A 26,563-nucleotide genomic window follows, 5' to 3' on the forward strand; every position below is an offset into this window, starting at 1 on the left:
CTTACAGTGCCTATCGGGTCCAGCAACATGTCTGCAAGTAGCGCTCCTTCTCGCTTGCACTAGCTGGTTCAGAGAACAAATATGTGATTGCTCTAGTGGAACGGCAGCAAGGGTTCGGCAAACGGGCTGGGGCCATATGTCTTTGGTTCTCCTCATGATGCGGCTTTATATATAGATACGATGTACAATTTTTTAACTCGACGGCATGGTGCTTGCAATCCGATATTCACTCTGGAGGTTCGTCATATCCCTGATCATTGTGCCTGTCTGCCTATCCATCCTTGCCCTATTGTTCCATAGCTGTAGCTTCCATGGCCTCGACATCGCCAGTGGAGGAGATGATTGACCAGGAGGACTGGAGTCACATCTCGGAACCGGCCTTGCGCAAACGCATCCAGAACCGCAATTCCCAACGCAAGCTACGTAAGTCTCTTCTGCTTCAGACTTAGCCCGGTTGCGATACACGGACTAAACTTCCATGCAATGCTAGGCGCAAAGCGCAAAATGCAGAACCAGCCCATCTCCTTTGACATCATGACATCCACGTCAGGTTTAGAGATAGACCTGGACAATTCGGGGGCGCCTGTGGCAGATGACTTCCTCTTCGACGGGCTCATTGACCCCCTCAACCCGCTGTCTCCCTCACTAGATCTCGATTTGATGACATCGCCACCGCTCGATGTCCACAGCTCTTCCACCCTCGACTTCAGTGCGCTAGATACCCCCTCCTGGACTGAAGCTCCCAATCCCGAATACTTGGCTGTTGGGACGGGAGGGATTGACGAAGGGGCCTTGATACTAGACCCTGCTCTGGTCTCCGATGTCTCCACTCCTGGCCCCGGGGTAGACACGAGGACTGTGGGAGCCTCCACTCAATCCAGCAATGACATCCACATCTATATTCACCATGACTGTCCAAGCCCCCTGCTTCCCAATACCGCCAATCAGCAGCCGCTGCCGTCGTCGCTGGGGCCGTCCGCGGCCCGTCGATCCCGCTGGGGCACCCGCATTTTTCACCTCCACAGTAACAACACAAACAACAACACCAACAACGCAGGCAGAGGTGAGAGCAGATGTGAGAGCAGCTGTTCGGCCGCCCGGAAAAAACGCCGGGCCGCCCCGGCCCCACCACCGCCGCCACCGACAGCCCATTTCCCGGGCACATGCCACAATTGCGGATCCCTGACGGGGCCGGGGCAGCCCGACTCGCCGTATCCCAGCAGCCACAGCCACATCGCTCAGGTGGCTCGGATTTTGTCCCACTCCCATCCAGCTCTGGCCGAAATGCTCATGCAGCCCAATGCTCACATTGAATATGGCTATCCTGGCTTTTCATCATCATCATCATCATCATCATCATCTTCTTCTTCTTCTTCTTCTTCTTTCTCTGCGATCACACCCCCCGCTGATGAGATGCAGAAAGGAAGAGACGCAGAGGCAGAGGCGGAGGCGGAGGCGTCGGAGGCGTCGGATGTCCGACCACTCCATATTGTCATCAATCTCCCCCCCAGTCCTGCCGCCTATTCCGATTGATTAGTTGGTACTGTACTGTACCTATTTTTCTCTGCTCATGTCTTGCTTCATCTACTGATGCTACGATTGATGCCCACCTTTGCATTCCTCTTCGTGCTATTTAGAGTATATATTGGTACTTCACAAATTTAGATTGAGTGTCATTCCTTCTGTCTCCCCGCAAATGGAGAGCCCTTAGAACCTGAGCGATGATTACTCTTGGGCCTTGTCAGACCTAGTCCGTATTTTGTGCTTATATCAGCCCCAGATCTACTTTCTGACTCTGACTGCAGGTAGGCTCAGCTTGCAAGCTGACCGCGCCGAGCAATGCACCGGCGTGTACCCCCAGTGCCAATCAGCAACAAGGTTGGCACCAGATATATTGATCCGCTGAGAGGCCATGGTGTGCCATGAAAGCACGGAAACAACTCTGCCCTACCGAGTACAGCATGGACATTACGGGATACGCTTTGGTAACCGGGGCCGGCAGTGGCATTGGGCGAGCCTGCGCCTTGGCCTTTGCCCGCGAAGGCGCCGCTGGGGTGGCCTTTACCGACCTGAATCTTGAGGCTGCCCAGCAGGCCGCCGAAGAAAGTAGGGCTCTCGCCACTCACCCCACCTACCAAGCTGTGGTCATGCCCCTCGATGTGACCAGCGAAACACAGGTGGAAGCGGTAGTGACCCAGACCCAGCAATCCTTCGGGACCATTGACTACTTGGTCAACTCAGCCGGCGTATGTGCTCCCATGATCTTTCTCCTATCTTAGCTCTCACTACCGGGTATCCCTTGACCAGACACGAGTCCCAATGCTCATCCCACATATATATATATAGATTGGCGTCCAAGTGGCGGCGGAGATTGCGGAAGCCTCCCTGACAGAATTCATTCGCTTCCTCGACGTCAACGTCACGGGCTCCTTTCTTCTCACCAAGTATGTCTCGCGCACGATGAAGCAGCAGGAAGCGCGCCTCGTCTGCGCTCGCAATGTCCAGCGCGGTTTCACGCGCGGAGTGATTCTCAACATGGCATCCTGTGCCTCCTTTGTCGCGACCCCCGCTTTAACGCAATACACCACGTCCAAGCATGCGGTGCTAGGACTGACCCGGAATGCTGGTAAGTCATCATATAAAGAGGGTTAGGTGCGTCAAAGTTGAGCTCGAGACGACGAAGCTGACCAACACGTCTTATCGGTCCCCCCAGCCCTAGATAACGCCAAATACGGGATTCGCGTGAACTGCCTCTGTCCGTCGTGGGTCGACACCCCGATGGTCGATCGTGCCGTGAAAGACAATCCCGACCTCGGGGCGTTGATCGCCCAGTCTGTGCCCATGGGGCGGATTGCACAGGTGGACGAGATCACCGACCTGATTCTGTTCCTATGCAGCCCGCGGGCCAGTTATGTCACGGGGAGCAGCTGGATTGTTGATGGCGGAACTACCCTCTGTAGCCATGTTTGATTTCTGACATCAGGAGAAAGGGTGCGCAGACACTGAGCTCTTTCATGTGTGCTTACACGATACGATTGATGCTGGGGTTGTCAGATAGGGCTTCTGACAATGTCAGATAGAGGGGTCAGACATCAGTATCTGTCAGATGCGTCAAGTAGTATCTAGTCACAACGCAACGGTTCTTTGATAAATATCTAGAGAAATGTCCCCTCGTCTTCATATCAGTAGCACATTGAGCTTTAACTTCCATTCTACTGACAACAACGGTCAATCCCCCTCCACAATGACGACCACTGCCGCTGTTAACTTCATTTCCACCAATGGGTTTCCCGCTCCTGGTCTGCGCGCCACGCAGCGACTGATTACCGGCCACAGCGAGGAGGACGGCAAAGGCCACTTCCTTGTCACCGATCGTGGCGACCACCACCGCATTATGGGTGAGAACCAAGCCGTAGCCAACATCCTGTACTCAACCCAGGAGAACCCAGTGGATCTCAACGACAGCAAAGATATCCAGTATGCTCGCGAGAATGAGGTTCGTTCTTTTTTCATTCATCTTCCTCTTGCAGTTCCTCACCCTCTTCCTTTCCCCTGAACTCTTGATAACGCTTCCCACAGCCAGGTCTCCACATCCCCAACGGCACAGTGGCTCGGATGATCGATTTCGGCCCAGGCGTCGAATCTCCAATGCACCGCGCCCTGTCCATTGACTACGGGATCGTGCTCGAGGGAGAGTTCGAGCTCACCCTGGACTCCGGTGAGACGCGGATCATGAAGCGCGGGGATGTGAGCGTCCAGCGGGCGACCGCCCACAAGTGGAAGAATATCACGGGTGGGGAGACGGAGCCCGGCCGGATGCTCTACATCCTCCTGGACTGCAAGGAGGTGAGGGTCCAGGGCAAGCCATTGGAGGGATTTCTGGGCGAATTGGAGAAGGAATACGAAGGACGGAGTGCGTAAAGGGGTTGGTTTTGACCAGGATCAATGATTTGGATTGTTTCGTGCATGCTAGCTGCATACTGTTGCCAAAGCAGTAGGGTTCAAGATATGCCTGGTATTTCAGCTATCTCGGTGCCGGTTAAAATGACAAGGAATACAATCACGCCCTGGATCTAGCACAGTGCTCAAGCGTAACAATTGTATGGGTGGTAGTAACCATTTCAAGGTTATCTCACACAACCGAGGAAAGCCTTCTCCTTATGTTCCTGTTAAATATGACCTGGGACACTGTGCCAGAAGATCCGCGGAGAAATCAACTCAAGCATAATGGCAACCGAGTACTTTGTATGCAGACTAGTCATCTTCAGTCCTGATAGATCGCAGTGAAGCACATTTGATACTACTTGCACTTTACATGACATCTGAGTTGATAAGCAAAGACAATGAACCACGTAAATAGTAGTTGGCAAGACCCAACACTCCCCAACTTAGGAATCTGCGTGACTATGATTGTCTGGATGGGCGAACAAGATGAGAAGCCCATAAACCTAACTAGGATAGTCCTTGGTCAGGGCCTGGTCAATCCATATCCTGGCTGGCCACCACCTGGGCAATGCGCACTTCGACCCAGAGCTTATCTCCCTCCAACTTGAACCGGCCATTGCCCACCCAGTTGCTATTCTCCAGTGCCTTGATTCGAGGCGAGCCCACTTCGAAAGCCATGCTCATCGCTGTAAATACTTCATTAGACACCGTCTTCAGGGAAAAGAGGGCAGTCTCCTTTGGGATGAGGGGCGTTTACTCGACTGTCCAAAAGCAACCGTCTTCGGCTGACCCTGGAATATAGCTGCCAAGTCCTCGGAGACAGTAGAGACGCCCGAATAGTTGAACTTAATTCCCTGGTCTATGGTCAGTATGGGTTGTTTCAGCGGCGGGCCCCAACGGAGGTGGAAGAGACAGGTATGAAATATTTACCTCATCTTCGGTAGTTCTTTATGCCAATACGTTAGTCACAGAGCCAATCCGAAATCCAGTTATTGGGGTTCCGAGCACACCTCGCTATTCCGTGAACGTTCATTCGCGTGTGTTGCTGATCGGGATCGAAGTACAACCAGTCCCCGGCGACAACCACCTGTGCGTTGATGCGGGGAGAAAATCCTTCGACTGTGGTAATCGTACCGCCCGGAGAAGTCTGCATTGCCGTTGAAGTTTCTGCAAGCTTGAAGAGCGCATGTTGAGATCAATGGAGACTCACGTAGTGAATAAAGGTGGAGCCGGAGGAGGTGGGCCCTGTGCGTGCGATGCGTTCAGGTCAGTTTCAGTTATCGGACACACGAGGGATAGAGTTGACACTTGCGTACCGACTGGCTGGCCTTGACCGACCTCAAACTATCACTGCTTCTTGGTATCTAGTTGGATAACATCCAGATTGTTCGGGTAAGTCATACCTTGAGAATATAGGCGGGACGGAGGATAGGAAAGCCTGTGGATTGGGACATGATTGATCAATGATTCTTAGAGACGTGAAGGGATTTCTGACTTCGATTTGGGCCTCAGTAGTCCTGGTGATTGAAAATCAACATAGGCTAGGCTTTATGCTGCACGTGTGGGTGCGCAGATGGTGTGAATCCAATGTCTGACCGTCAGCCTTACTGTCAGACTGTCAGATCGTCAGATTGTCAGATTAGATCGTCAGCCTTCCAAGCTTTCTTCCGGAACCAACTCAAGTGACTGATAGTGACGAGATTTGAGGACACGAGTCAGCGAGAGCAACACCCTCTCAACACTTGGCTGAATATTTGCAATCTTCCCTGCAGATACCCTTATTGGCACCCCGTGGAATGCATACCCACGACATGCACCATACGCCTGTTAGGGCTAGACTGAAATCCTACCATGCTTTTCAATGACTATCTTAACAAATTATTGTATTAAGGCTGGTCCAGCACAAAGTACTAATTGGGAGAGCTGAACAGAAGTTAATTGTATGAGCATATTCATTGATCAAGGCTCGACACTTGCAAATCAGGTGCCTACAATCAAGCACTATCTACTATCAACAGGCTATTCTACCGACCAGGGCTCATCGTGAGTTCGCATAAACGGTGCCATATCAACCGCCTCGCCTTTCTCCCTTCTCAATTCGGTAACGGTTCGTCCCTCACCCAGATACGCCCACATATTCTGCTCGCGATACTTGATATCGTAGTCCTCGAAGCGCGGGCTCTTCAGTGACTTGAGCATATGCAGCATACTTCCGGGCCACAGCTGGATGCGACCGTTGTATTTCATCCACGACTGGCACGACTCCGCCCAGACCGAGTGAGTGTCATGCCAGGTATCGACATGGCGGCGCCACTGAGTGGTCACGGCTTGTTTAGGAGTCAACGAGTGCAAGCCTTCGTTGCTGATCTTGGCCGCACATTGCAGGGCGTATTCAACCTGAGCTTCGTGCTACATGAGGATTGGGTCATCAGCCATGGGATTCGTTGACAAATGGGTGCCCAGACACCACCTACCGTAATCAAGACTGATCCCTGCGCCCAATTTCCTGTGGGACCACCAATGAAGAAGAAGTTGGGGAAGTTCGGCGTCGCCATACTGAGGTAGATGTTCGGGGACTGTGCTGTTCAGCGTCTCAAATTGCGCTCAACCTGGTGGCAGGTTACTTACCTTGGCCCATTCGTCGCGCATCGTTTGGTCCTGCGAACCAACCACAGAACTGGTCAAGTTAGACAGCTATATTTGCACTAGCGCAGAGGCGAGGATTCTCACAAATGAGGTGCGAAGGCTACATCAAAGCCCGTAGCGCAAATGATGAGATCAAATTCTCTCTCCTCGTTGCTAGTTGTTTGTATCCCTTTCTCCGTGAACTGTTCAATCGGGTCCGTAACCACGCGGACATCTGCGTAGATGGTTATTAATGTGACTCAAAGTGATGTTTTCACATTTGTAGAGGTTATCTTACTGTCCATTGTCAGGCTTTCGAGAAAGCCATCGCCAGGCTGTTTCTGTCAGCATGATCGTGCTCATCCGAGATGATGCTTGAATCCAACATACCGTGGGCCTGCGACACCCGGGCGAAAATGTGGGTGTGAATAACCGGGCGATGTCCTCGCGATCCGGCCCCACGCGGGACTGTATCATCTGTGTAATCATTTCAGTAGTCATGTCATGCAGGGGATGGTGACGGAGAAAGATGGGAAACCGCTCCTGCATAACTCCATCGACCGCTTTGCGATACTGGAGGAAACGAGCAGGATCGGTGCGGAAGACCTCCTTCTCGGCCTCGGTATAGAAGTGCTTGCCCGCGGGGGCGGGCATGGCGGATTTCTCAGGGTCATCAGGAAACAGACGCAGATCTTGCCAGGCAGCCGGAGGCACAATCCATTGCGTTGAACGCACAAACACGGACAGGGACTTGGCATCTGAGAGGGATAGGATGATGAGTGTTCATTCGCGTTGGTTCGGGGGCAGCTCATCAACCGCATGTAGGGCATAGTACTGTACCTTTAACAATTTGAGGAATCAGTTGGATGCCCGTTGAGCCAGTACCAATGACCGCAACACGTTTTCCTTTCCAGTCAATGGATGGGTTCCAATTAGCTGGGTGAGTGAGTACGCCACGATAAGTATCAATTCCCGGAATATCGGGCCCTGGTTTCCATGTTAGCCCCGACGTCAGAAACATGAGATGGGATCCGAACATTTCCATTTGTTTAATGGACCCGAGCCATTGATCAACACATGGCATCGGTCCTGAAACAGGGTCCCATCTTTTTTCTTGAGGTCTAGGTGCCCTAGAAATAGAATCAGTATCGCGTACCCCTTATTATAAGTCAGACGAGCGAGACGAACATTCACCGTCTTCTTCAATCCAACGAGCCTGGGTAACCTCCGTTTGAAAGGAGATATACTGATAGAGCCTATGCTTCTTGGCGAAATCCACCAGATATTTCTGAATTTCCTCCCCCCTGGGGTAGTACCCACTCCACTCGGAGTTGGGTTCAAAAGTGAAGGCGTACGAATGAGAGGGAACATCACAGCCCACCCCTGGGTATCTATCTCATTCTCTTTAGCACCGGCCTGCCTATAGGTTCTTGGTCGCATCTCCTATGGTATGGGTATACCTGTTTTCAAACCATGTCCCTCCAACTTCAGTATTCCTAGCAAAGGTCAGGTCGGAGCGACTTCACACAAACACCTTCAACGACATACTTCTCATATACGGCTAACTCATAATTCGATAGCATCTTCTGAGCCTTGTATGCCGTCATCAGACCGGCTGCCCCGGCCCCCACGTGAACAATCCTAAGCCGGCGAGGCTCGGAGTGGGCCCTTTCAAGACGCTCGGTGGTAGAGATTGAGCCCATGCTGGCAAATAACAATGATGATGACGATGATCAGATGTTGTCTGATGGATTACTCAAGGAGAGAAGACTATATATCTTCCGTACTGATTCGCCTGACAAGAGGTTGATCTGACGTTCTGACACGCCCACAGCCGCCTTTCTGACCTGACATGCATGAGCACGTGGCTGAAAGATCTCGTAAGATCAACTAAAATCTCACTTGGCTCGATCTCGGCGAACCCATGCCTGGGCAATGCAGGTACTGTTGCCGCGTGGGAGCTGGGATTAGCACGTGTAACCACGAGGCTGAGTGGCATGTTGTACATACCGTATCTGCGGATCTAATTATTGCGCCAAGTTCGACGTGTACTGTACTCTGCTCCTGGATATAAATGCCAGCCTGTATTCCAGGTTTGAGGAGCGCAGAGCAAGACTTTCCCACAGTGCAATCTTGAATCCTCGAGACAATAGACCATTTTTACTGCGAAGATGAAATTTGCCACGATGGCTGCAGTTCGCCCAGTCCAAATGCTCGCTGTCCTGTCCATAATTGCCGGAGCAGTTGCATCTAATATCACTGCTCTTCTGACCCATCTTTCCTCGTCCAGCGAAGTGTTCTATCCCAACGATGCCGACTGGGGCGATATCATCCAGCGATGGACCGCCTGGGATGAGCCCACTTTCTCACTGGCTATCAAGCCCGGCTCAGTCGCCGATTTGCAGACGGTTGTATGTTGGCGTCCCAAACCCCAAGACCTACCTCACTCGCTGACTGAGTTTATCTTGGCTACAGGTCAAATATGCCACCAGTCAGAATTTACCATTCCTGGCCAGCGGAGGTGGCCATGGATATAGCACCTCATTTGGGGCTCTTCAGCAGGGGCTTCAAATTGATATGGGATCGTTCGACAGCATCCAAATCAATGCTGAGAAGAGCACGATGACCATCGGTGGTTCCGTTAAATTCTCACAAATTATGGAGCCCCTTTTCAATGCTGGAAAGGAAATTCGTGTGTATTCCTGGTATGTTACAGGATGGTTAACATGGTTACTAACCAGTGGGCAATGCCAATAGAAACCGGATCCTGCCCCTGCGTGGGCATGGTAGGGGCAACTCTCGGTGGCGGAGTAGGGCGCTATCAGGGCCTGCACGGTCTGATCATCGACGCGCTGGAGTCCGTGGAACTTGTCACTGTGAAGGGCGATCTCATCACTGTGTCGGCTACAGAGAACGCAGACCTATTCTGGGGCCTGCGCGGCGCCGGCTTCAACTACGGCATTGTCACCTCGGCCACATATAAGGTGTATGATCTCACCAACAAGGGCAACGTACTCAATGCCGACTTCATGTTCCCTGCCGAGCTTAACGAGACCTACTTCAAGATTCTGGCTAGCTATGACACCCTCCCAGCGGCGTTGTCATTGTATACCTTGGTGATGAACGATGCTGCCGCAGGAGTAAGTCAGAGTCTCCCTCTCCTCTCTTGAAACTCCATGATTGAAGTCTAACCACCACCCTGTCTGAGGTGTAATAGCCGGTGATTCTCCTGAACGCCGTGTACCCTGGTCCCGAGCAAGAGGGTCTCGATCTCCTGGCCCCGTTCCTCAACCTCACCTATCTCGAGCGCAACATCTCCATGATTACCTGGGATGCGGTCGACGCCGACGCCGGTTTTGGTCTTGCCACGGCCTTCTGCGTCAACGGCGAGAAACATGACATGTGGTCCCTCGGTGTCCGCACCATCGACGCAGCCACCCACATCACCTACTTTAACCAACTCGCACAATTCTGGTCGGATTACCCGGCCGCGTCCGGCAGCACTTGGCAGGTGGAATATTTTCCTGTCCAAGCTGTGACGGCCGTGGCCGATGCATCGACTGCCTATCCCCATCGAGAAATCCGTGCTCATGAGTATTTCCTCCCCCTCTTATCCTTGCGCACATCTGCAGAAAATGGCGGACGCATGACTGACCCTGTATCTATGATTAGAATGTTCTCCTTCAACCTCACCGATTCTTCCATCGGAACATCTGTCGACGACTTTGCCCTTGCAGCCCTGGAGACCTTCAACGCGACCAGTGGGTTCGACGATCTTCATATCTACGTCAGCTATGCCCACGGAACAGAGGGACTGGACCCTATGTATGGATCCGAGAAACTGTCGCGCTTGTTGGCGCTGAAGAAACAGTGGGATCCCCAGGGCTTCTTCAGCTACAACAACGGGTTGCCGCACTGAGTGATTCGCACGGCCAGGACACACCTCCCATCTGTGCCATTGGAATATTGCGAACCGGGATGAGGTGGGAAATGCGACTTGCAATAACCTGGACGATAGTCTTCACTGTCAATCACTGTAGCCTTCCACTGTGATCATAGCTTAATACATTTACTGCCAAAATTCATCATAGCGGTAGCAATTGGTTAGCTAGGACCGGGCTCTTGTGAATTCCACCAGCTTTCGTGCCAGTTGCGCCAGACCAACTCGTTCTCCACTGCTACTGCTCGCACAAAGTCCAAGGGCTGTGCCATGGTCCGCGCTGTCTCCTTCTCCGTGGCCAGTCCAGACTGCGTGCTGGGTGCAACCTGATGTTGAGGCTGGAAGGAATTCCCAAACGCGTCATCCAGTTCCTCCTCTGTCTGAAGCGGCGGTAGATCTGGGACCGTCGACGAACCGGCTTCCTTTTCGTTGGGTAACAGAAACAGTGGGTTGTCTGGCAGCATGTCTGAGGAGTTGATGGTAAAAGCGGAATTCTTCTGGCACGAGTGAAATGCCCGACAGACATCGTTAAGGGCACTCGCGGCGTCGGCAATTGGGAAAAGTCGCGCCGGATGGCAGCTGCCGCGACCATCATGTTCACCACCCTCTCGAGCGTGCAGAGGTCACTTTCGTACTCACTAGGTTGGGTGGAAGACAGGATGTGATAATAGAGAGTGAAGAAGGCGCCGAAGGGATAGAATGTCAGAAAGCTTCGTTGGGTTAGCGGCGAATGTCCATGCAGAAGAAAGGCCCGGGCTGCAAGCTCACTGTGTCTGAAAGTCGCCATGTTCCCCCCAGGGCGAGATTGGAGATTCTGACTTCTCTGGGATAATGCCGATTATGAGTCTAGCGAAACGAAGTGCTTGTGGGTGCACAATCTGCTCGGCACTTGACACTTTCCGCCTCACGAAGATGATGAAAAGATGCAACGCGATGACCGTCTCGAGAAAGAGCCAGGATTTTACCCAGCCCAGGTTGGGCGATCTGTCTAGTGATAAAAGGTCCCAGTCACTGACCAGTTCTTTCAGCTCCATGCAGCACGTATTCGCCGTGCTACTGAGATGGTCACTGGCCCTACTGGCGTCGAATTGAACGAAGAAGTTGGCCATGATGAAGAGGGTTCGGTACCAGACCAAGAACCGAATGCAGTCATGGGGCTTGGGTTGCCTGGTTTGCGGTGATATCTCCGCTGGCAGTCGGACCTGGCCGACCGGACATCGCAGAGCCGTGGGCTTGTCGTACCAGGTTCTGAAGAGAAGGTGTATTTCCACCAGGTGCCAGTGGACTGAGCGCTTCACATCCTTTTCGATGTCCTCTTATGCAGTACCCAGCAGGAGTGAATCTACTTCATAGATGCCTAGTCAGTCTCCGAAGCGACAAGCCTCGCGGTGGAACTGCCATGACAAATGGTACTCAAAGTTGTTGATTCCCATCCATGCCTGCGCCAAGTGTCAATTATCACTTGGGTGCAGTTGCACACACCCCACTTACCGTTAAGGACGCAGCGATGAGGTCCAGATGCGAGCCTTGGGCCGATGCCAACCACTTCAGAACGACTTGCAGGCAGCGATAGTAGGTTTTCGCCGCTGCTCTCCGTTCTGCACCTGTGCCAGCAGTTTGCCCGGAATATATCGCGCCGAAATAGATGACCTGCATGACTGGCTCGATTATGGCATGCGGTGAGGTGTTCAATGTTGTCCTTGGCTCCGCTGACCATGCGATAGATCCATGCTGCTCTCATTAGCATGCAGCCTACCATGGGGAAGGCCTGATGGTGCCCCACAGCTACTGCGGTTCCCGGATGATTCGGTAGGAATATCCCTCGGCTCTGCTTCTGTCTGCACATTGGTCTGGATTAGGGGAGGTTTTGATGGTGTGGTCCATGGACGTGGTGCCTCTGTGCCTCTCATACGCTCCACGAGTGCCCCCGGACGATGGCCCAGGTGGTGGCGCTCGGAGCTTTGAGTAGTCCGGGGCTTTCTCCTGGGCGGATATGAGCATGAGAGGCCGCTATCTAAACATCTTTTGCATCCGGGATCTCCTTTATCGCATCGCAGCCCTAGCCCATCAGCAAGCCTGATGAAGAGTATGAAAGAGATGAAGAGGAAGCGCAAACCTTCCTGGTCCTACATCTCGTGCACCACATCCCTGAGGTTAGCAAGTGTTTGATGATGAATAGGACACAAGAACGGGATTACGGGCATTCGACAACTTCATTCGAGATAAAGAGTTATAGTGGTACATTCTGGTCAGAGAATTAGGTGGGGGGGGGGGAAGGCAAGTGAATGAATGCATGAAGGGATGAATGCAATCTCGGACATTTATAAGTCCACCAGCCCGAGCGTCAAGCCCAGCAGGACAAAACCCCCCGCGTCATCACGTGATTCCTGCTTCTCATGAATGAATCAGTCATTAGGTATTGGGGAATCTCACTCGGAGATGGAGATGACTAGGATTCAATACTAGTCCATGGTCACTGTGACCAAGCGAGGCAGGCCCTCGTGGTCTAGGAAAGCCAAAGGTGATTGGCAAGAAATGCATGTTAGTTGTCTCTTATGTCTCTACAATATCCTCTAAGTATCTGGAGACATACATGCCGTCGAGGCCGTTAGGTAAGGGGTAGACTTTGAGAACACCCAATGACGAGTCCCTTGTAGCGCTCACGCAAGGGACTTTCATGGTGTCAAAAACCAAGTCCGACCAAGGGATGCCTTCCTGCTGTGACTCGGGTGAAATTATAAAGTTTCTTCGAGTCCCTCGGGGGTCTTAGATTGATAGACTTTCTCAGTATGCGATAGAATTCTGTTGTGCAGCGTCCAATATTTCACCAAGAAATGGACTCCAAACCGGCCGACAATCGGCACGCAGCCCTAAGCGGCGTTCCCATGACAACTCGCACGCCTACCAGCAGTTGCAACTCGGACTCGGACGGAAAGGCGACTTTGGCCGAAAATCAGGAAGAGATTGATCGTGATCTCACTCACTTGGCTCGCACCGTGAGTGAGCGATCCAAAGGGTCGCACCATCCGCTGCCTTTTAACAAAAATGACCTCGTTCTCGACCCACACAGTTCTCGATTCAACTCCAGAGCCTGGGCAAAAGCCTTTTACGGTCTTCGCTACCAGTCTGATAACAGCGCCCCAGCACGCGTGGCCGGGGTTGCCATCAAGAACCTGAATGTGGTGGGATATGGCAGTCCAGTTGACTATCAGATGAGCGTGGGGAATGCGATCTTGAAGGTGCCAGCCCTCATCCGCCAACTTCTGGGCGGGAAGAAGCACAAAATTGAGATCCTTCGTGATGTCGACGGCTTGCTTCTCCCGGGTGAACAACTCTGTGTTCTCGGGCCTCCTGGTTCCGGCTGCTCGACCTTCCTCAAAACAATTGCGCAAGAGACATATGGATTCCAGGTCGACCCGACCTCGTACATCAACTACCAAGGGATCACCCCAAAGCAGATGTCAGCGGAATTCCGTGGTGAAGCCGTATATACAGCCGAGGTGGATGCTCACTACCCCCAACTGGTGGTTGGAGACACTCTGTACTTCGCTGCCCTCGCCCGTGTCCCTCGTCAAGTACCCGGTGGAATGTCTCGCCAGGAGTACGCCACCCATCTGCGAGATGTGATCATGTCAATCTTTGGGATCAGCCATACGATTAACACCATGGTTGGGAATGATTTTGTGCGTGGCGTCAGTGGAGGTGAGAGAAAGCGAGTTACCATCGCAGAGGCCGCATTGAGCTATGCTCCATTGCAGTGCTGGGATAACAGCACTCGAGGCCTGGATAGTGCCAACGCTGTGGTACGTACACCAGAATAGCTACTCTGTGAGACCATACTGATGAATCCTTGGTGGTATAGGAATTCTGTCGGACATTACGCACACAGGGCGATGTTTTCGGTGTGACCTCGTGTGTTGCCATCTACCAGGCACCCCAGGCAGCCTACGACGTAAGTTAGCTTCACACTCATAGGCATGAATCCTGGCTAACAGGTTGTTTAGCTTTTCGACAAAGTCACCGTTCTGTACGAAGGACGACAGATCTACTTTGGCCCTGCCCAGGCAGCCAGGGATTATTTCATTCGCATGGGGTTCATATGCCCCGAGGCACAGACAACTGCTGACTTCCTGACTTCCATGTCAAGCCCCGTTGAACGCGTCATACGCCCAGGATATGAGCACCTCGTGCCCAGAACGTCCGACGAATTCGCCAGACGATGGCATGAAAGCCCTGAGCGCCAGGCTCTTCTGCATGAAATCGACCAATATGTTGACGCACACCCATTCCACGCTTTGGACCTTGATAGATTCGCCTCTGCTCGACAAGCGGAAAAGTCCACAAAACAGCGGCGAAAATCTCCATACACTTTGTCCTACTGGGGCCAGATTCGGATTTGCCTATGGAGAGACTTTCAGCGACTCAAAAACGATCCGAGTGTGACTCTCGCCATGCTAATTGGAAATTTCTTCGAAGCCTTGATCGTTTCTAGTGTGTTCTACAACCTGGCAAACGACACATCATCTTTCTTCTCGCGTGGTGCCCTTCTCTTCATGCTGGTCCTCCTGACCGCCTTTTCCAGCCTGCTGGAAATCATCGTTCTGTATGAGAAGAGGACCATCGTCGAGAAACACACCCGATACGCCCTCTATCACCCGAGTGCTGAGGCCATATCATCCATGATCATGGACATGCCCTACAAAATCGTGAACTCGTTGCTCGTCAATCTGGTGTTGTACTTTATGGGAAATCTCCGACGGACGCCGGGAGCATTCTTCTTTTTGTACCTGGTCGCATTCTCCATGATGATGAGCATGTCTATGTTTTTCCGGTTTTTTGCCTCAATTACCAAATCGCTCGAGCAGGCCCTCGCGCCCTCGTCCATCATTCTGCTCGCCCTCATACTCTATACGGGATTTGCTCTCCCCGTCAGCTACATGCGTGGTTGGGGCTCGTGGATCCGATGGCTGAATCCAGTCTCGTATGGCTTCGAGGCTGTGATGGTGAACGAGTTTCATGACCGGGTGTTCCCCTGTGCCTCCTTCATTCCCTCCGGACCAGGATACGAGAATGTTTCAAGTCAAGAGCGGGTGTGCTCGACTGCAGGAGCTGTTCCGGGGTCCGATGTCGTCCAAGGCACCGCATTCGTGCGCTCCTCTTATGGATACGAGAACAGTCACCGCTGGCGCAACTTCGGGATTATCATTGCCCTGACCATTTTTCTGGCTGTCTGTCACCTCGTCGCCTCCGAACTAGTTTCTAGCCAACGCTCCCGAGGTGAAGTGCTCGTCTTCCGGCGCAAGAAAGTGCAGAAAGCTTTGTCGGCACAGAACCAGAAGGATGAGGAGCAGGGGCCTGATCTTGTGGTGCAGAGCGACAAAGCACCCAGCCAGGGGTCGGGGACCATCTCCGGAGTCGAGAAGCAATCGTCAATCTTCCACTGGGAGGATGTGACCTACGACATCAAGATCAAAGGCGAGCCGCGACGCATTTTGGATCATGTCGACGGTTGGATTCGGCCGGGTACTTTGACAGCGCTCATGGTAAGCAGCCATACCTCCCACATCGTACCCTTTGGTCAAACTAACTATTGTGAACAGGGAGTCTCCGGCGCCGGGAAAACGACCTTATTGGACGTATTGGCGAGTCGCACGACAGTTGGTGTTATTGGTGGCAATATGTTGGTGGACGGTCGCGTTCGAGACGAATCCTTCCAGCGTAAGACTGGCTATGTGCAACAACAAGATCTGCACCTCCACACCTCAACGGTCCGTGAAGCCTTGAAATTCAGCGCCTTGCTCCGACAGCCACGCCAGTACAGCCGAGCTGAAAGGCTCGCGTATGTGGAGACTGTGATTGACCTTTTGAACATGCGGGAGTATGCGGATGCCATCGTCGGGGTACCAGGAGAAGGGCTCAACGTGGAGCAGCGCAAGCGACTGACAATTGGAGTGGAACTGGCTGCGCGCCCTAAGCTGCTGCTTTTCTTGGATGAGCCAACCTCGGGATTGGATAGCCAGACCAGCTGGTCCATCTGCAACCTGATGGAGACCTTGACCAAGAATGGACAAGCCATTCTCTGTACAATCCATCAACCGTCTGCCATGCTGTTTCAACGCTTTGATCGACTCCTTCTGCTGGCCAAGGGTGGCAAGACTGTCTACTTTGGGGAGGTGGGAGAAGGATCGCAAGTTCTCATGGACTACTTTGTTCGCAATGGGGGATCAGCCTGCCCGCCGGGGGCGAATCCAGCAGAGCACATGCTGGAGGTCATTGGAGCGGCTCCAGGGGCCCAGACGGAGATTGACTGGCCCGCAGTCTGGAGAAACAGTCCTGAATATCAAGATGTGCAGAAGGAATTGGCCAAACTGAGGGAGTTGGCCACCAAGCCCTCGCCGCTCGCTGATCCGAATGACAAGTCCAGCTATGCCGAATTTGCGGCGCCTTTCTTCGAACAACTGATTCAGGTCGCCCGTCGGGTCTTCCAGCAGTACTGGCGCTCGCCCTCCTACATCTACTCCAAGATGGCATTGACTGTTGGCTGTGTAAGTCAGAACTCTTGGACCACCTGGGATGGTAGTGATTAACAGCTAACCGCACCTTTGCATTTTGCAGGCGCTCCTCATCGGGTTCTCTTTTTTCATGACAGACAACACTCGACAGGGGCTACAGAATCAGTTGTTTGGCGTCTTCATGTTTCTCTTCGTGGTTGTTCAGCTGGTGATGCAGATCATCCCAACCTTTGTCACGCAGCGGACGCTCTACGAATCGCGCGAGCGGCAGTCCAAGACCTATGCATGGCAAGCATTTATTCTCTCTAACATCGCGGTGGAGTTCTTTTGGAATACGGTATGTCCATATTGTATCTCGCTCTGCCTCGATTTACTGACTAACCACCTCGTTCAGATCATGGCGATATTATCCTTCCTGGTCTGGTACTATCCCGTCGGCCTGTACCGTAACGCGGAATATACCGGCGAGATTCACACTCGGGGGACGCTGAGTATCCTCATCATCTGGGCTGTCTTTCTCTTCACAAGTTCGTTTTCGCACATGTTGATCTCTGGGATGGATAGTGATCAGCTGGCATCAGCGCTGTCCAACATCCTGTTCATTATGATGTATGCTTTCTGCGGCATTCTGGCAGTTCCGGATGCTCTTCCCAGCTTTTGGATCTTCATGTATCGCGTCAGCCCCTTTACCTACCTGGTATCCTCCTTGCTATCGGCAACCCTGGGCGATGCTCCCATGCATTGCGCCGACAACGAAATTCTGTCCTTCTTCGCTCCCTCTGGAATGAGCTGCGGCGAATACATGCAAGACTATCGCTTGGCCCACGGGGGTTATCTGCTCAATCCGGACGCCCGAGACAGCGACGAGTGCAACTTTTGCAGCTTAGAGTACACCAATCAGTATCTGGCAGGCCTGAATATCAACTTCGCCAATCGGTGGCGCGATCTTGGCCTGCTGTGGGTGTATATTGTGGTCAATACTGTTGGTGCCATTGCGTTCTACTGGATCTTTCGTGTGCCCAAGGGGAAGAAAGCCAAGAAGGAATAGTTTTGTGGCCTCTGTCACACTAGATCGGGTTTTTATAAATTTACTCTCGTAACTTGCATTTCGCTCTTCCGTCTCCAGATTATGTCACTCGTGCATATTGTAATATATATTATCCAGTGCTTTGTGTGGTTTGTTCCTTGGAGGTAATTCGTGTCACTTGAGAGCTAAACCGCATTCAAGCTTGCTTCCACCCTATGTCTATTGGTCCTGATGACATCCATACGAATCACAGGCGCTACCCTGACGTTCTTAGACCGTCGTTCCGTATACACCAGGAGAGTTCCTCCAGTACCTTACCTCACCCTATAGCTCTTGGAACATGGAAAAGGCCAAGCAGCCCGTGTCAGCAGGTGGCTGATTGAAAGTAACCCCGCATTCCATAGGGTGAGTTAGTGGGATTTAGCGTTAACTAGTCTCTCATCCTTGCAGAAAACACCAAGTGTCCTCACTTCTGCCAGCTTATCTCCAGAGCCAGCCAGCCATAGCCATGCAAGCCAAGTCTGGGCGTCAACGAGCGCGGACCACTCGCTCGAGAACGGGCTGTCGAACCTGTCGGTAAGCAATTGGTCGCCAGCCATATCTTCTTTATTCTCAACGTCACTCGTCAGAGCACGCCGGATCAAATGCGACGAGACGCCAGGGAGATGCCAGAACTGTGAAACCGCAGGCTGGCCCTGTGAGGGATCGGACATGAACCGTTTACCGGGCAAAGCAACGTATGGCGCCCAGCACGCGGCACTGTTGTCCTCAGTGGCGGCGCAGTTTCCGTGGACCATCACCTCCGACGAGAAACGCTGCCTCTCCTTTCTATGGCATCATCTTATCCCCGCCTCGGTGGTTGTTTCGGGGGTGTCCGACCTTTTCTCGCCGCGGAATCTGATCGGCCAACTGAGCGCCGTCGAGCCGGCCGTCTACCATGCCCTCGTAGCCCTAAGTGCCATCAATCACCGGGTACTTGAAGCGGGGATTGCAATCCCCGGACAGTCGCTGTGTAGTAAATGGCATCATTTCGCCCTGGAGCAGTCGCTGCGCGCATTCACTCTTCTGAAGCACCGGCCTGCCTCCCAAGATCCACGTCTCCGCCAGGTGATTCTAGTCTGCTGCCTGCTCTTCGTGCTGATGGAGCTGGCGTCCGCCCGCTACGACGACGCCAACACACACCTGCAAGCCGGGCTGAGAATTCTCTACGAGGAGGCGCCGTTCTCTTTCCCCATAGACCCAATTCTATCCGACGCCTTTCTCTACCTGGAATCACACGCAGCGTTTCACGGAGTCCACCAGCCTTTCCGCGAGCTGGACGCCCAATTCGTCCGCCTCGAAACCTTGGAAATCCAGCTCCGCCCATGCCGGAGCGTCGAGCACGCACGTCAAGCCCTGAACCCTCTCGTGCCTACCATCTTCCGCCTCCTCGAGCGGTGCTGGAGCCTGTCCGAGACCGACCTCGCACGCCAATACGGCGTCCTGCAGCCCAAACAACAGCGCCTGCTATCCTGTCTGACCCAAGTCAAAACCTACTTCGACGACCTACTGACAACGTATCCCCACTTCACTGACCGCGAGCGGCGCTCCGCAGACGTGGTGCAACTGAGCCTGCTCACTTTCACTTTATCCCTCAAGACCTGCCTGCACGCCCCGTGGGATCCCGCATTACACCCACTACGCCCGGAGTTCGAGGATCTGATGGCGAACACTGTGGCCCTGAACGCTAAACTGGGGACGCGCCCGCAGTTTACCCCCGATGGAATCCTGTGCGCTGCCCTGAGTTTCCTGGCGCTGCGATGTCCGGATTACCGCATTCGTCTGCAGGCCATCGCTGAACTACGAGCTTCTCCACGCGCAGAAGGATATTATAACGGACTGGTGGTGGCGGAATTCGCCATCAGTGGGTTGAAGCTCGAGTTGACCCAGTCCACGTCGGGATCGATCAAGCAAGATACCAGGCAGCAACGGCTACAGTTCAAGAATACGCCCTATCCTCAAGACAGAACCATGGAAGAGCTGCTCGGTCTGCAGCAGGATGAGCACTTGCTGGGGTCGATTGCCACCCTGCAAGGCGCCTCAGACTGGCTGTCCAACCAGGTGGGCGGGCAGGTCCAGACGGAGTGCTCGGAAGTCGGCGGGCATCAGGTCTGGTATCTCAATGCGTTGAATCCTGGGGGGGTGCCGCGGGAAGAGGGGGACAGGCAGCGGCCTTCAATGTACAGAATTGACTACGCAACGTAGCTTCTCGTAGTGATACAGTGAATTCAGATAGCGCTAAGGATATGTACATGCTTCCAACACAAACGTCTAATCAGTCTTTTCTTCATCACGTCTAGAGTTCTACTTTTACTCCGACTTAGCGACCTCGCCCTTAACCCAGGCCTCCAGACCACCAGCGGCGATGATCGCCTGCACGTTGGCGGGCAGCTCGCCCACCGGCTCCGTCCAGCTCTCGCCGCCCTCACCCTCCTGCACCTCGACCTGGCTGCGCTTGACGTCCCACGTCAAGGTCCAGCCAGTGCGGCGGGTGGGCTGGCGCTCAGCACCGGCCGGCTGAGCGAAGGTGGCGCGGAGGCGCTCGACGAGGCGGGGCACCTCGAGACCCATCAGGGCGTTGTTGATACTGTTGCGGGAGAAGATGTTGCCGAAGCTACCAGCGACGACGAGCGGGATCTGTTTGGCCAGGATGGCGGTGGCGGCCTGCTCGCGGGAGGAGCCGCAGCCGAAGTTGAAGCCGGCGACGAGGATGTCGCTGGGCTTGGCGACGTCCTTGAACTCGGGGTCGTAGTTCATCATGCAGGCGCGGGCCATGTCCTCCTTGGAGACGTTGTCCTGGTAGGTCAGCTTGCCGGGGTAGATGCTGTCGGTGTCGAGGTTGTCGGCGTCGCAGAAGACGATCTCGCCGCTGATGCGCTCGGGGAAACCGGGCAGGATCTCGGTGGCCGTCTTCTCCGTCGAGCCCTGGGCGGTCTCCACCCGGTCGATGAAGGACTCCATCTGCTCTAGAAGGTTGGTGAGCTGCTGCTCGGTGGTGGGTTCCGCACCGGTGCCGAAGCCGTGGTCCACACCCAGCCACTCCGCCGGGGGCACCTGGAAGGTGCCGGGGCCGGAGATCATGCCGCTGAGCGCACTGGCGGCGACGACCTCGGGGCTGGCCAGGTAGGCCTGCGCGTCACGCGAGCCCATGCGACCCTTGAAGTTGCGGTTACTGGCACTGATGCCCACCTCGCCGGGCTCCAGCAGACCGGTTCCGAGGCCAATGCACGGACCGCACCCGGCGGGAAGCGGCTGCGCGCCGGCCTCGAGCAGGATCTGCCAGTCGCCGGTGGATTCGGCAGCCTCCTGCTCAGGAGCGGAGGCGGCCGCGATGTAGAACTTCACGCCGTCGGCGATCTTGGGGGTGACGTCGCCGTTCGCCTTGGCAGCGGTGCGGAAGACTTGCGCGGCGGCGGCGATATCCGAGGCGCGGGAGTTGGTGCAGGAAACGACGTAGGCGCGGTTGACCTTAATGTTCTTGGCGGCCAGCTCAGCCAGGGGAGTGGCGACCTTGACGGAGTTGGGGCCAGAGACATAGGGAGAGAGGGTGGAGAGGTTGAGGTACAGCTGCTTAGCATATTGAGCATCGGGGTCCGCGGTGAGGGGGTTGGCGAACAGCTCCTCGATTCTCTCGTGCGTGATGCGCTCGCGAGTGGAACGGTCATCAGACAGGGCAGCGACGGTCGCCTTGTACCGGAGCCAGCGCTTGAGGGTGGTGTCGATGGGGAAGAGACCGGTGAGCGCGCCCCACTCGGTGGTCATGTTGGCGATCGTCAGGCGGCTGTCGACGAGCAGACTGGCCATGGTCTCCTCCGAACCGGTGAACTCAATGGCGTGGTTCAGGACGTCGCTCTTGAAGAGACCGCACAGCGCGACAATCACGTCCTTACCGGTCACGCCCACGGGGAGCGTGCCAGTGAAGGTGACCTTGGCCACCGGGGGAATCTGCCACCAGGTGCGCGAGGTCGCCCAGATACTGGCTGCGTCAGTGCGGACCACGGCGGTTCCCAAGCAGCCGACACCACCGTAGTGGTTGCTGTGACTGTCGGAGGCGACTGCCATTGTGCCGGGCCACGCGTATCCTTCCTCCACCATCACCTGGTGTCCAATACCCCGTCCTGCAGGATAGAAGTCGATACCGTGTTTACCCGCAAACTCCTCGATTTGCTGATACTTCTTCAGATTCTGGGGGCTGGTGTTCTGAACGTCGTGGTCGAGGGTCATGACGATCTGCTTCGGGTTGTGCACCTTGGTGGCTCCCATGGACATGAACTTGAGAGCCACAGGCCACGAGTTGTCATGCGTCATGCAGTATCCGGGCGCCAGACTGATATAGTCGCCACTGCGAACGAACTTTCCGGGGGGGAGACCGACGGCATAGCGTTGCACGATTTTCTCCGTCAGGGTCTGCGGCGTGCGGGTCTCGGAGGGAGTGGTCGAGGGGGGGGCCTGCTCTTGCTGCGAGTGAAAGCCTTGGTCCCTGACAATCGGGGTCGTGCTGAGGGCGCGAACGGAGCGAGGGGGGAGGGATGTGGCGATGGATCGTGGGAGGAGGGCAATTCTCCTGCTGGAAGCCCCGAGCGACGGAGTAGACCGAAGCCGAAGCTGGGTGGAGTTAGAGGAGCAGATCAGATGGGGAATTTGGAAAGATCAAGGAAGGTCTAGCGACTCACCGGCCGGCGGAGCAAGTTGCAGAGCTGCCTCGCCATGTTCTCTTTTGTTCAATGGTCAATGGTATCGATTGAACACGAGAGAGAGGAGATGATGGGGGGGGGAAAGGGAAGGATTGAGTCACCTCAAGATTTTTCCCCGTTCCCCTGGCGCCGATCTCGCAGGCGGACAATGCGAAGGCGAGAAGCCCAGAGTCACAGCACGTGATCTGGGGTAGTCCCAGCCAGTCGCACCGCCGCATTTCTAAGCACAGTGTAGTCCCGTGTTGGTGCCTGAGGCCGCTATCAGGCGCATGACTCATTGCGATAACTAAACGGTGCTTTAACTTGATTGGTACTAGTGTGGGATTGTGTCGCTTTCATTGGGTGTAATTTACTCGAGTATATACGCAGTACATCAAAATACAGTTATTTCAAATATATCACGCACCTATAAGCAAGCACATATACCACCAAGCCCCTAGGCGATCGCTATCGAGGTATTTGGAAATCGCTTCTGCAACTCATCGAAGATATCCGCCGCACTGATGGCGTAGGTGGTGAAGTCCTGGTCATCTTGCGCCACAATCATGGCAAACAGGGAGCCATTGTCCCCTCCATCCACCACCCAGGCTCCAATATCCTCCGCAAAGGAAACCATACTCAATTGATACGCTACGGGGAAGTCGGTGGCTGCGACAGACAGGCTACTCAATCTTCCAGACACGTCGGTTCTGACGGGGGGGCGAGCGCCGTTCCCCAGCAAGCACCACAGCTGACCGCGGGGCGAGCTTCCGGTGACCTTGGATGGTGAGAGCACTTGCCACCCCCCGACCGTGACACAATTGGACCGGGGCCTTTGATCACACAATCGAAACAGAGCCCAATTCTGTCGAACCGACCAGAAGCCGGGGTTGAACTTCCTGGTCCCTTTGTAGCGGGGCAAATAGGCCACCGCGTGGGGCTCCTCGCTGTCCAGGGCGTACATCGCGCGGGACCGGAACGAGGCCCAACGCTTTCTGTGCTGGTTGGAAGGAGGTTTCAGAAAGGGATGCAGAACGGTCAGTGCATAGTACTCGCCATCGATGATCACAGTGCCTCCAATGGTCGCTGTTTCATCCGAATCGCGTCCAACCCTGACGCGAGTGCCACACAGGGCCTCTCCCTTCCATGAGTCAATGCGGTAGCCCATCTTGGAAAGTGGCGGAGTACTTGGTATGCTCGGTATGCCTGGTACTTGCCGAATAATTCTCAATCTAGATTGGGTCTATTTATAGTTGGTCAGATCTCTTTGCCCTTTGTTGTGCTCGGGTTGCGCAAGATGCACAAGCCAACAATGGCCTGCCGTTGCTTTGTCCCTGTCACGCTGGTTCTCTGTATCTTTCCGGAGAATTCATCATCTCACTTTCATTGCACATGGTCATGGTGGACAATGTTTCTTTGAAACTGCGTAATTACTGCAGAATTAGTATTAGAACGACAACGTTGACTGTGCAAGAATCTAACGGATGATGACATCCAGCACCGCCGACTTGGCCTCCTTCACCACAACCCTAATCGCCTCAGTAAGAGCTTCATCTAGCTGGCCTACACACTCCACACGCTTCGCCCATAGGTTTCCGTTAGCTGCAGCCTTGGCAATGCCCCCATAATCAGGCCCATCCGCGACCAGGGAAATCCCCAGCTCTTCCTTCGACAAACCAGCCGCAACACCGGTCGGGTGTACATCCTTCAAGCATTGACTGGTGGCATTCCACCCTCCATTGTTCAAGATGAGAGTCAGAAAGGGGCACTGATAGCGGTGACTGGCCCAGAAGACCGCGGTCGGAACCGAGAACACAAAGCTTCCATCACCCGTGATGCTGCACACAAAGGGACGGGTCTCTGACGACGAAGCCCCCTCAGCCTTCTGCTGAACCACCGGCCGGTTGGACAGATCGTACCGTGCCGCGGCCAGCTGCACCCCGATTGCAGCGCCGCCCGCCCAGCCCAATCCGCTGCCGCCCTTGGTGAGATGCGAGCCCGGTCGGTGCAGGCGGAGCTGCTCCGTCATGGCTACCTGGTTTGTGACCGAGTCGGTTACATAGACCGTCTCCTGGGGTAGCAGTGCGCGGACGCGACCACACAAATAGTCTACACTGCAGGGCGCATCCGGCGTCGACAGCAGTGCGGCCGCACGGGCATCGATCTGTGCCTGGCCCTTGTCGTATGATGCCTTCACAGCCTGCTCACGCGCTTGCCAGCTTTCACGAGCTTGCAATTCGGGCAACTGAGGGGAGGTAGATATATAAGCAGTAAGCTGGCTCAAAGCAGCCGCCGTGTCCGCGTGGAAGGTGAGAGACGCATTGATATCGAAAATATTCATGCGTTCTTTTCGCGGGTCAAGGTCGATATGGAGGATTTGGGCGGTGGAAGAAGGGCGCACACGCGTGGGAATCCACGGCACATCAGCATCTAGGACGAGAATCACGTCGGCCGATTGCACTGCGGGAGCTGCCCCCGTCCCTCGCGTCACACAGGCAGGATGGGTGGCTGGGAAGCTCATCTCACGGAGCTCCGAGTCAAACACTCGCAGGCCGGAGATCATGTCAGCCAAGTGGACCAGCTCTTGGACGGCGCGATGATTGCGACCCAGGTACCCGGTGATCACCAGCGGGGCTTGCGCATTGAGCAGCGCTGTACTGATTACCTCTACTTGCTCAGAGGGCAGCGAGCCCAGGAGACACGATGGTAGGGCCTTAGGCCGCAGAGCAGGGTCGCCAGAAGGTATCGCAGTGGCAAGAATCTCCCGTGTTGCGGTCAGATAGACAGGCCCGGGGGAGCCCGTCGTGGCCATGAGCACTGCGCGATGCACCACGGTGGACACATTGTGCGGGGACTTGATCTCGGCACTGTAGCGGCTGTACGGCGCCACGAGGGCAGCCTGGTCGCGAATATCTTGGTACCACTGCACATGCTCCGATCGCGAGCCCGGAGCCTCCCCGAGAAAGGTGGACGGGGCAATCCCTGCCAGAATCACCACGGGGGCTCGTCCGCTGGATGCATTGTGCAGCCCCTGGCCCAGAGCTGCCGTCCCCACATCAACGTGGGCAATCACACACGCTGGCCGGTGACTGATTCGTGCGTACCCATCGGCCGCTGACATGGCGACAAACTGATGGTTGGCTTGTTAGTACATACATGGAATCTTTCGTCAGTGGGAGACTGTAGCTGACCTCATGCTGAAACAGAATCATCTTGGGATACTGCCGTGTGGGATCATTCTGTCGGCGCACGTAGGCCTCGATGATGCTGGGGTGGTCGGATCCCAGCACGGTGAAGAGGTAATCTACGCCTGCCTGGTCGATGTCAGTGCGGTTTCAATTGCACCCTTGGTGGAGATGCACTACCTGAGCCAGAGCTTCTAACAGCTCATCTGCCACGGTCGGGGGGGCTCGATTTTCTGCTCGGTGATTTTGAGACATGTTGGTACTCGGCGTCTCTGGCAAGAGAAAAACGATAATTCCTTGCTTCTTGTTCTCCTCTGGGCCTCAGCCTTTCCCTCAATGCCTCTTATCCCTGCAAACAGCGTTCGGCAAATGCGAAATACCTTCCACCCGGGGATATATTGCAGAGCCCCACTGATAGCAGGCCTGGATTTCTCGCTGTGAATAATCATTGAGGGAATGAGATTGACCCTTTAGCCGAGTGGAACCCCGACGGATCAGGCCATGGCAGCGCTAGGGAAGAGATGGAGGTTTGAACCCCCTGTCAAAACAAGCACTTAGGGCTCGATAAGCCGGGCTAACCCGGCCGCTCCCCACCCCGATCCACCCTACCCATCGCG

The 26,563-nt window shown here is 54.5% G+C and overlaps 12 protein-coding genes across 12 annotated transcripts; 6 read left to right on the plus strand and 6 right to left on the minus strand.

Annotated features, from left to right (window-relative positions):
- Window positions 1–311: 311 nt before the first annotated feature.
- ASPACDRAFT_40650 (bZIP transcription factor) lies at window positions 312–1,533 on the plus strand (the record flags this gene model as incomplete). The annotated part of the gene is made up of 2 exons (XM_020200794.1): window positions 312–423; window positions 491–1,533. 2 exons carry the CDS (start codon window positions 312–314, stop codon window positions 1,531–1,533), a joined length of 1,155 nt encoding a protein of 384 aa, XP_020058177.1.
- A 428-nt stretch (window positions 1,534–1,961) lies between these two features.
- ASPACDRAFT_50674 (SDR family NAD(P)-dependent oxidoreductase) lies at window positions 1,962–2,970 on the plus strand (the record flags this gene model as incomplete). The annotated part of the gene is made up of 4 exons (XM_020202376.1): window positions 1,962–2,117; window positions 2,199–2,246; window positions 2,347–2,626; window positions 2,714–2,970. 4 exons carry the CDS (start codon window positions 1,962–1,964, stop codon window positions 2,968–2,970), a joined length of 741 nt encoding a protein of 246 aa, XP_020058178.1.
- Window positions 2,971–3,244: 274 nt separating this feature from the next.
- ASPACDRAFT_1853890 (cupin domain-containing protein) lies at window positions 3,245–3,921 on the plus strand (the record flags this gene model as incomplete). The annotated part of the gene is made up of 2 exons (XM_020197334.1): window positions 3,245–3,496; window positions 3,580–3,921. 2 exons carry the CDS (start codon window positions 3,245–3,247, stop codon window positions 3,919–3,921), a joined length of 594 nt encoding a protein of 197 aa, XP_020058179.1.
- Window positions 3,922–4,479: 558 nt separating this feature from the next.
- Window positions 4,480–5,399, minus strand: ASPACDRAFT_40653 (DUF3237 domain-containing protein; the record flags this gene model as incomplete). The annotated part of the gene is made up of 7 exons (XM_020200795.1): window positions 4,480–4,631; window positions 4,703–4,799; window positions 4,876–4,891; window positions 4,956–5,092; window positions 5,156–5,190; window positions 5,262–5,289; window positions 5,349–5,399. The coding sequence occupies 7 exons, from the start codon at window positions 5,397–5,399 to the stop codon at window positions 4,480–4,482; spliced, it is 516 nt and encodes a 171-aa protein (XP_020058180.1).
- Window positions 5,400–5,910: 511 nt separating this feature from the next.
- ASPACDRAFT_1853891 (flavin-containing monooxygenase) lies at window positions 5,911–8,273 on the minus strand (the record flags this gene model as incomplete). Its single annotated transcript, XM_020197335.1, has 11 exons — window positions 5,911–6,354; window positions 6,420–6,521; window positions 6,574–6,622; window positions 6,676–6,805; window positions 6,869–6,905; window positions 6,961–7,328; window positions 7,411–7,557; window positions 7,608–7,700; window positions 7,759–7,961; window positions 8,031–8,066; window positions 8,119–8,273. The coding sequence occupies 11 exons, from the start codon at window positions 8,271–8,273 to the stop codon at window positions 5,965–5,967; spliced, it is 1,710 nt and encodes a 569-aa protein (XP_020058181.1). The 3' UTR covers window positions 5,911–5,964.
- Window positions 8,274–8,780: 507 nt separating this feature from the next.
- On the plus strand, window positions 8,781–10,489 carry ASPACDRAFT_25461 (FAD-binding oxidoreductase; the record flags this gene model as incomplete). Its single annotated transcript, XM_020199335.1, has 5 exons — window positions 8,781–8,981; window positions 9,046–9,262; window positions 9,328–9,710; window positions 9,788–10,164; window positions 10,243–10,489. 5 exons carry the CDS (start codon window positions 8,781–8,783, stop codon window positions 10,487–10,489), a joined length of 1,425 nt encoding a protein of 474 aa, XP_020058182.1.
- Window positions 10,490–10,674: 185 nt separating this feature from the next.
- On the minus strand, window positions 10,675–12,369 carry ASPACDRAFT_1853893 (uncharacterized protein; the record flags this gene model as incomplete). The annotated part of the gene is made up of 6 exons (XM_020197336.1): window positions 12,002–12,369; window positions 11,924–11,949; window positions 11,838–11,852; window positions 11,279–11,758; window positions 11,146–11,220; window positions 10,675–11,089 (listed from the first exon to the last, which is right to left on the minus strand). The coding sequence occupies exons 1-6, from the start codon at window positions 12,164–12,166 to the stop codon at window positions 10,675–10,677; spliced, it is 1,176 nt and encodes a 391-aa protein (XP_020058183.1). The 5' UTR covers window positions 12,167–12,369.
- A 1,026-nt stretch (window positions 12,370–13,395) lies between these two features.
- On the plus strand, window positions 13,396–18,070 carry ASPACDRAFT_25250 (putative ABC multidrug transporter; the record flags this gene model as incomplete). Its single annotated transcript, XM_020199314.1, has 6 exons — window positions 13,396–14,313; window positions 14,373–14,462; window positions 14,515–16,053; window positions 16,111–17,055; window positions 17,126–17,359; window positions 17,417–18,070. The coding sequence occupies 6 exons, from the start codon at window positions 13,396–13,398 to the stop codon at window positions 18,068–18,070; spliced, it is 4,380 nt and encodes a 1,459-aa protein (XP_020058184.1).
- A 690-nt stretch (window positions 18,071–18,760) lies between these two features.
- On the plus strand, window positions 18,761–20,293 carry ASPACDRAFT_1853895 (uncharacterized protein; the record flags this gene model as incomplete). The annotated part of the gene is made up of 1 exon (XM_020197337.1): window positions 18,761–20,293. The coding sequence occupies one exon, from the start codon at window positions 18,761–18,763 to the stop codon at window positions 20,291–20,293; it is 1,533 nt and encodes a 510-aa protein (XP_020058185.1).
- Window positions 20,251–22,849, minus strand: lysF (homoaconitase LysF). Its single transcript, XM_020198714.1, has 2 exons — window positions 22,762–22,849; window positions 20,251–22,693 (listed from the first exon to the last, which is right to left on the minus strand). Exons 1-2 carry the CDS (start codon window positions 22,795–22,797, stop codon window positions 20,399–20,401), a joined length of 2,331 nt encoding a protein of 776 aa, XP_020058186.1. The 5' UTR covers window positions 22,798–22,849; the 3' UTR covers window positions 20,251–20,398.
- A 369-nt stretch (window positions 22,850–23,218) lies between these two features.
- ASPACDRAFT_40660 (uncharacterized protein) lies at window positions 23,219–23,929 on the minus strand (the record flags this gene model as incomplete). The annotated part of the gene is made up of 1 exon (XM_020200796.1): window positions 23,219–23,929. The coding sequence occupies one exon, from the start codon at window positions 23,927–23,929 to the stop codon at window positions 23,219–23,221; it is 711 nt and encodes a 236-aa protein (XP_020058187.1).
- Window positions 23,930–24,238: 309 nt separating this feature from the next.
- ASPACDRAFT_25275 (uncharacterized protein) lies at window positions 24,239–26,201 on the minus strand (the record flags this gene model as incomplete). Its single annotated transcript, XM_020199316.1, has 3 exons — window positions 24,239–25,891; window positions 25,953–26,075; window positions 26,127–26,201. The coding sequence occupies 3 exons, from the start codon at window positions 26,199–26,201 to the stop codon at window positions 24,239–24,241; spliced, it is 1,851 nt and encodes a 616-aa protein (XP_020058188.1).
- Between the last annotated feature and the right edge of the window lie 362 nt (window positions 26,202–26,563).

This window comes from Aspergillus aculeatus (genome assembly GCF_001890905.1).
Source record: "Aspergillus aculeatus ATCC 16872 unplaced genomic scaffold ASPACscaffold_4, whole genome shotgun sequence".
Taxonomy (NCBI): Eukaryota; Fungi; Ascomycota; class Eurotiomycetes; order Eurotiales; family Aspergillaceae; genus Aspergillus; species Aspergillus aculeatus.

Coding starts and splice junctions, on each gene's coding strand:
- lysF (XM_020198714.1), bottom strand. CDS start 22,797: ATGGCGAGGCAGCTCTGCAACTTGCTCCGCCGGCCG. Junction 22,694..22,761: donor GCAACTTGCTCCGCCGGCCG/GTGAGTCGCTAG, acceptor AACTCCACCCAG/CTTCGGCTTCGGTCTACTCC.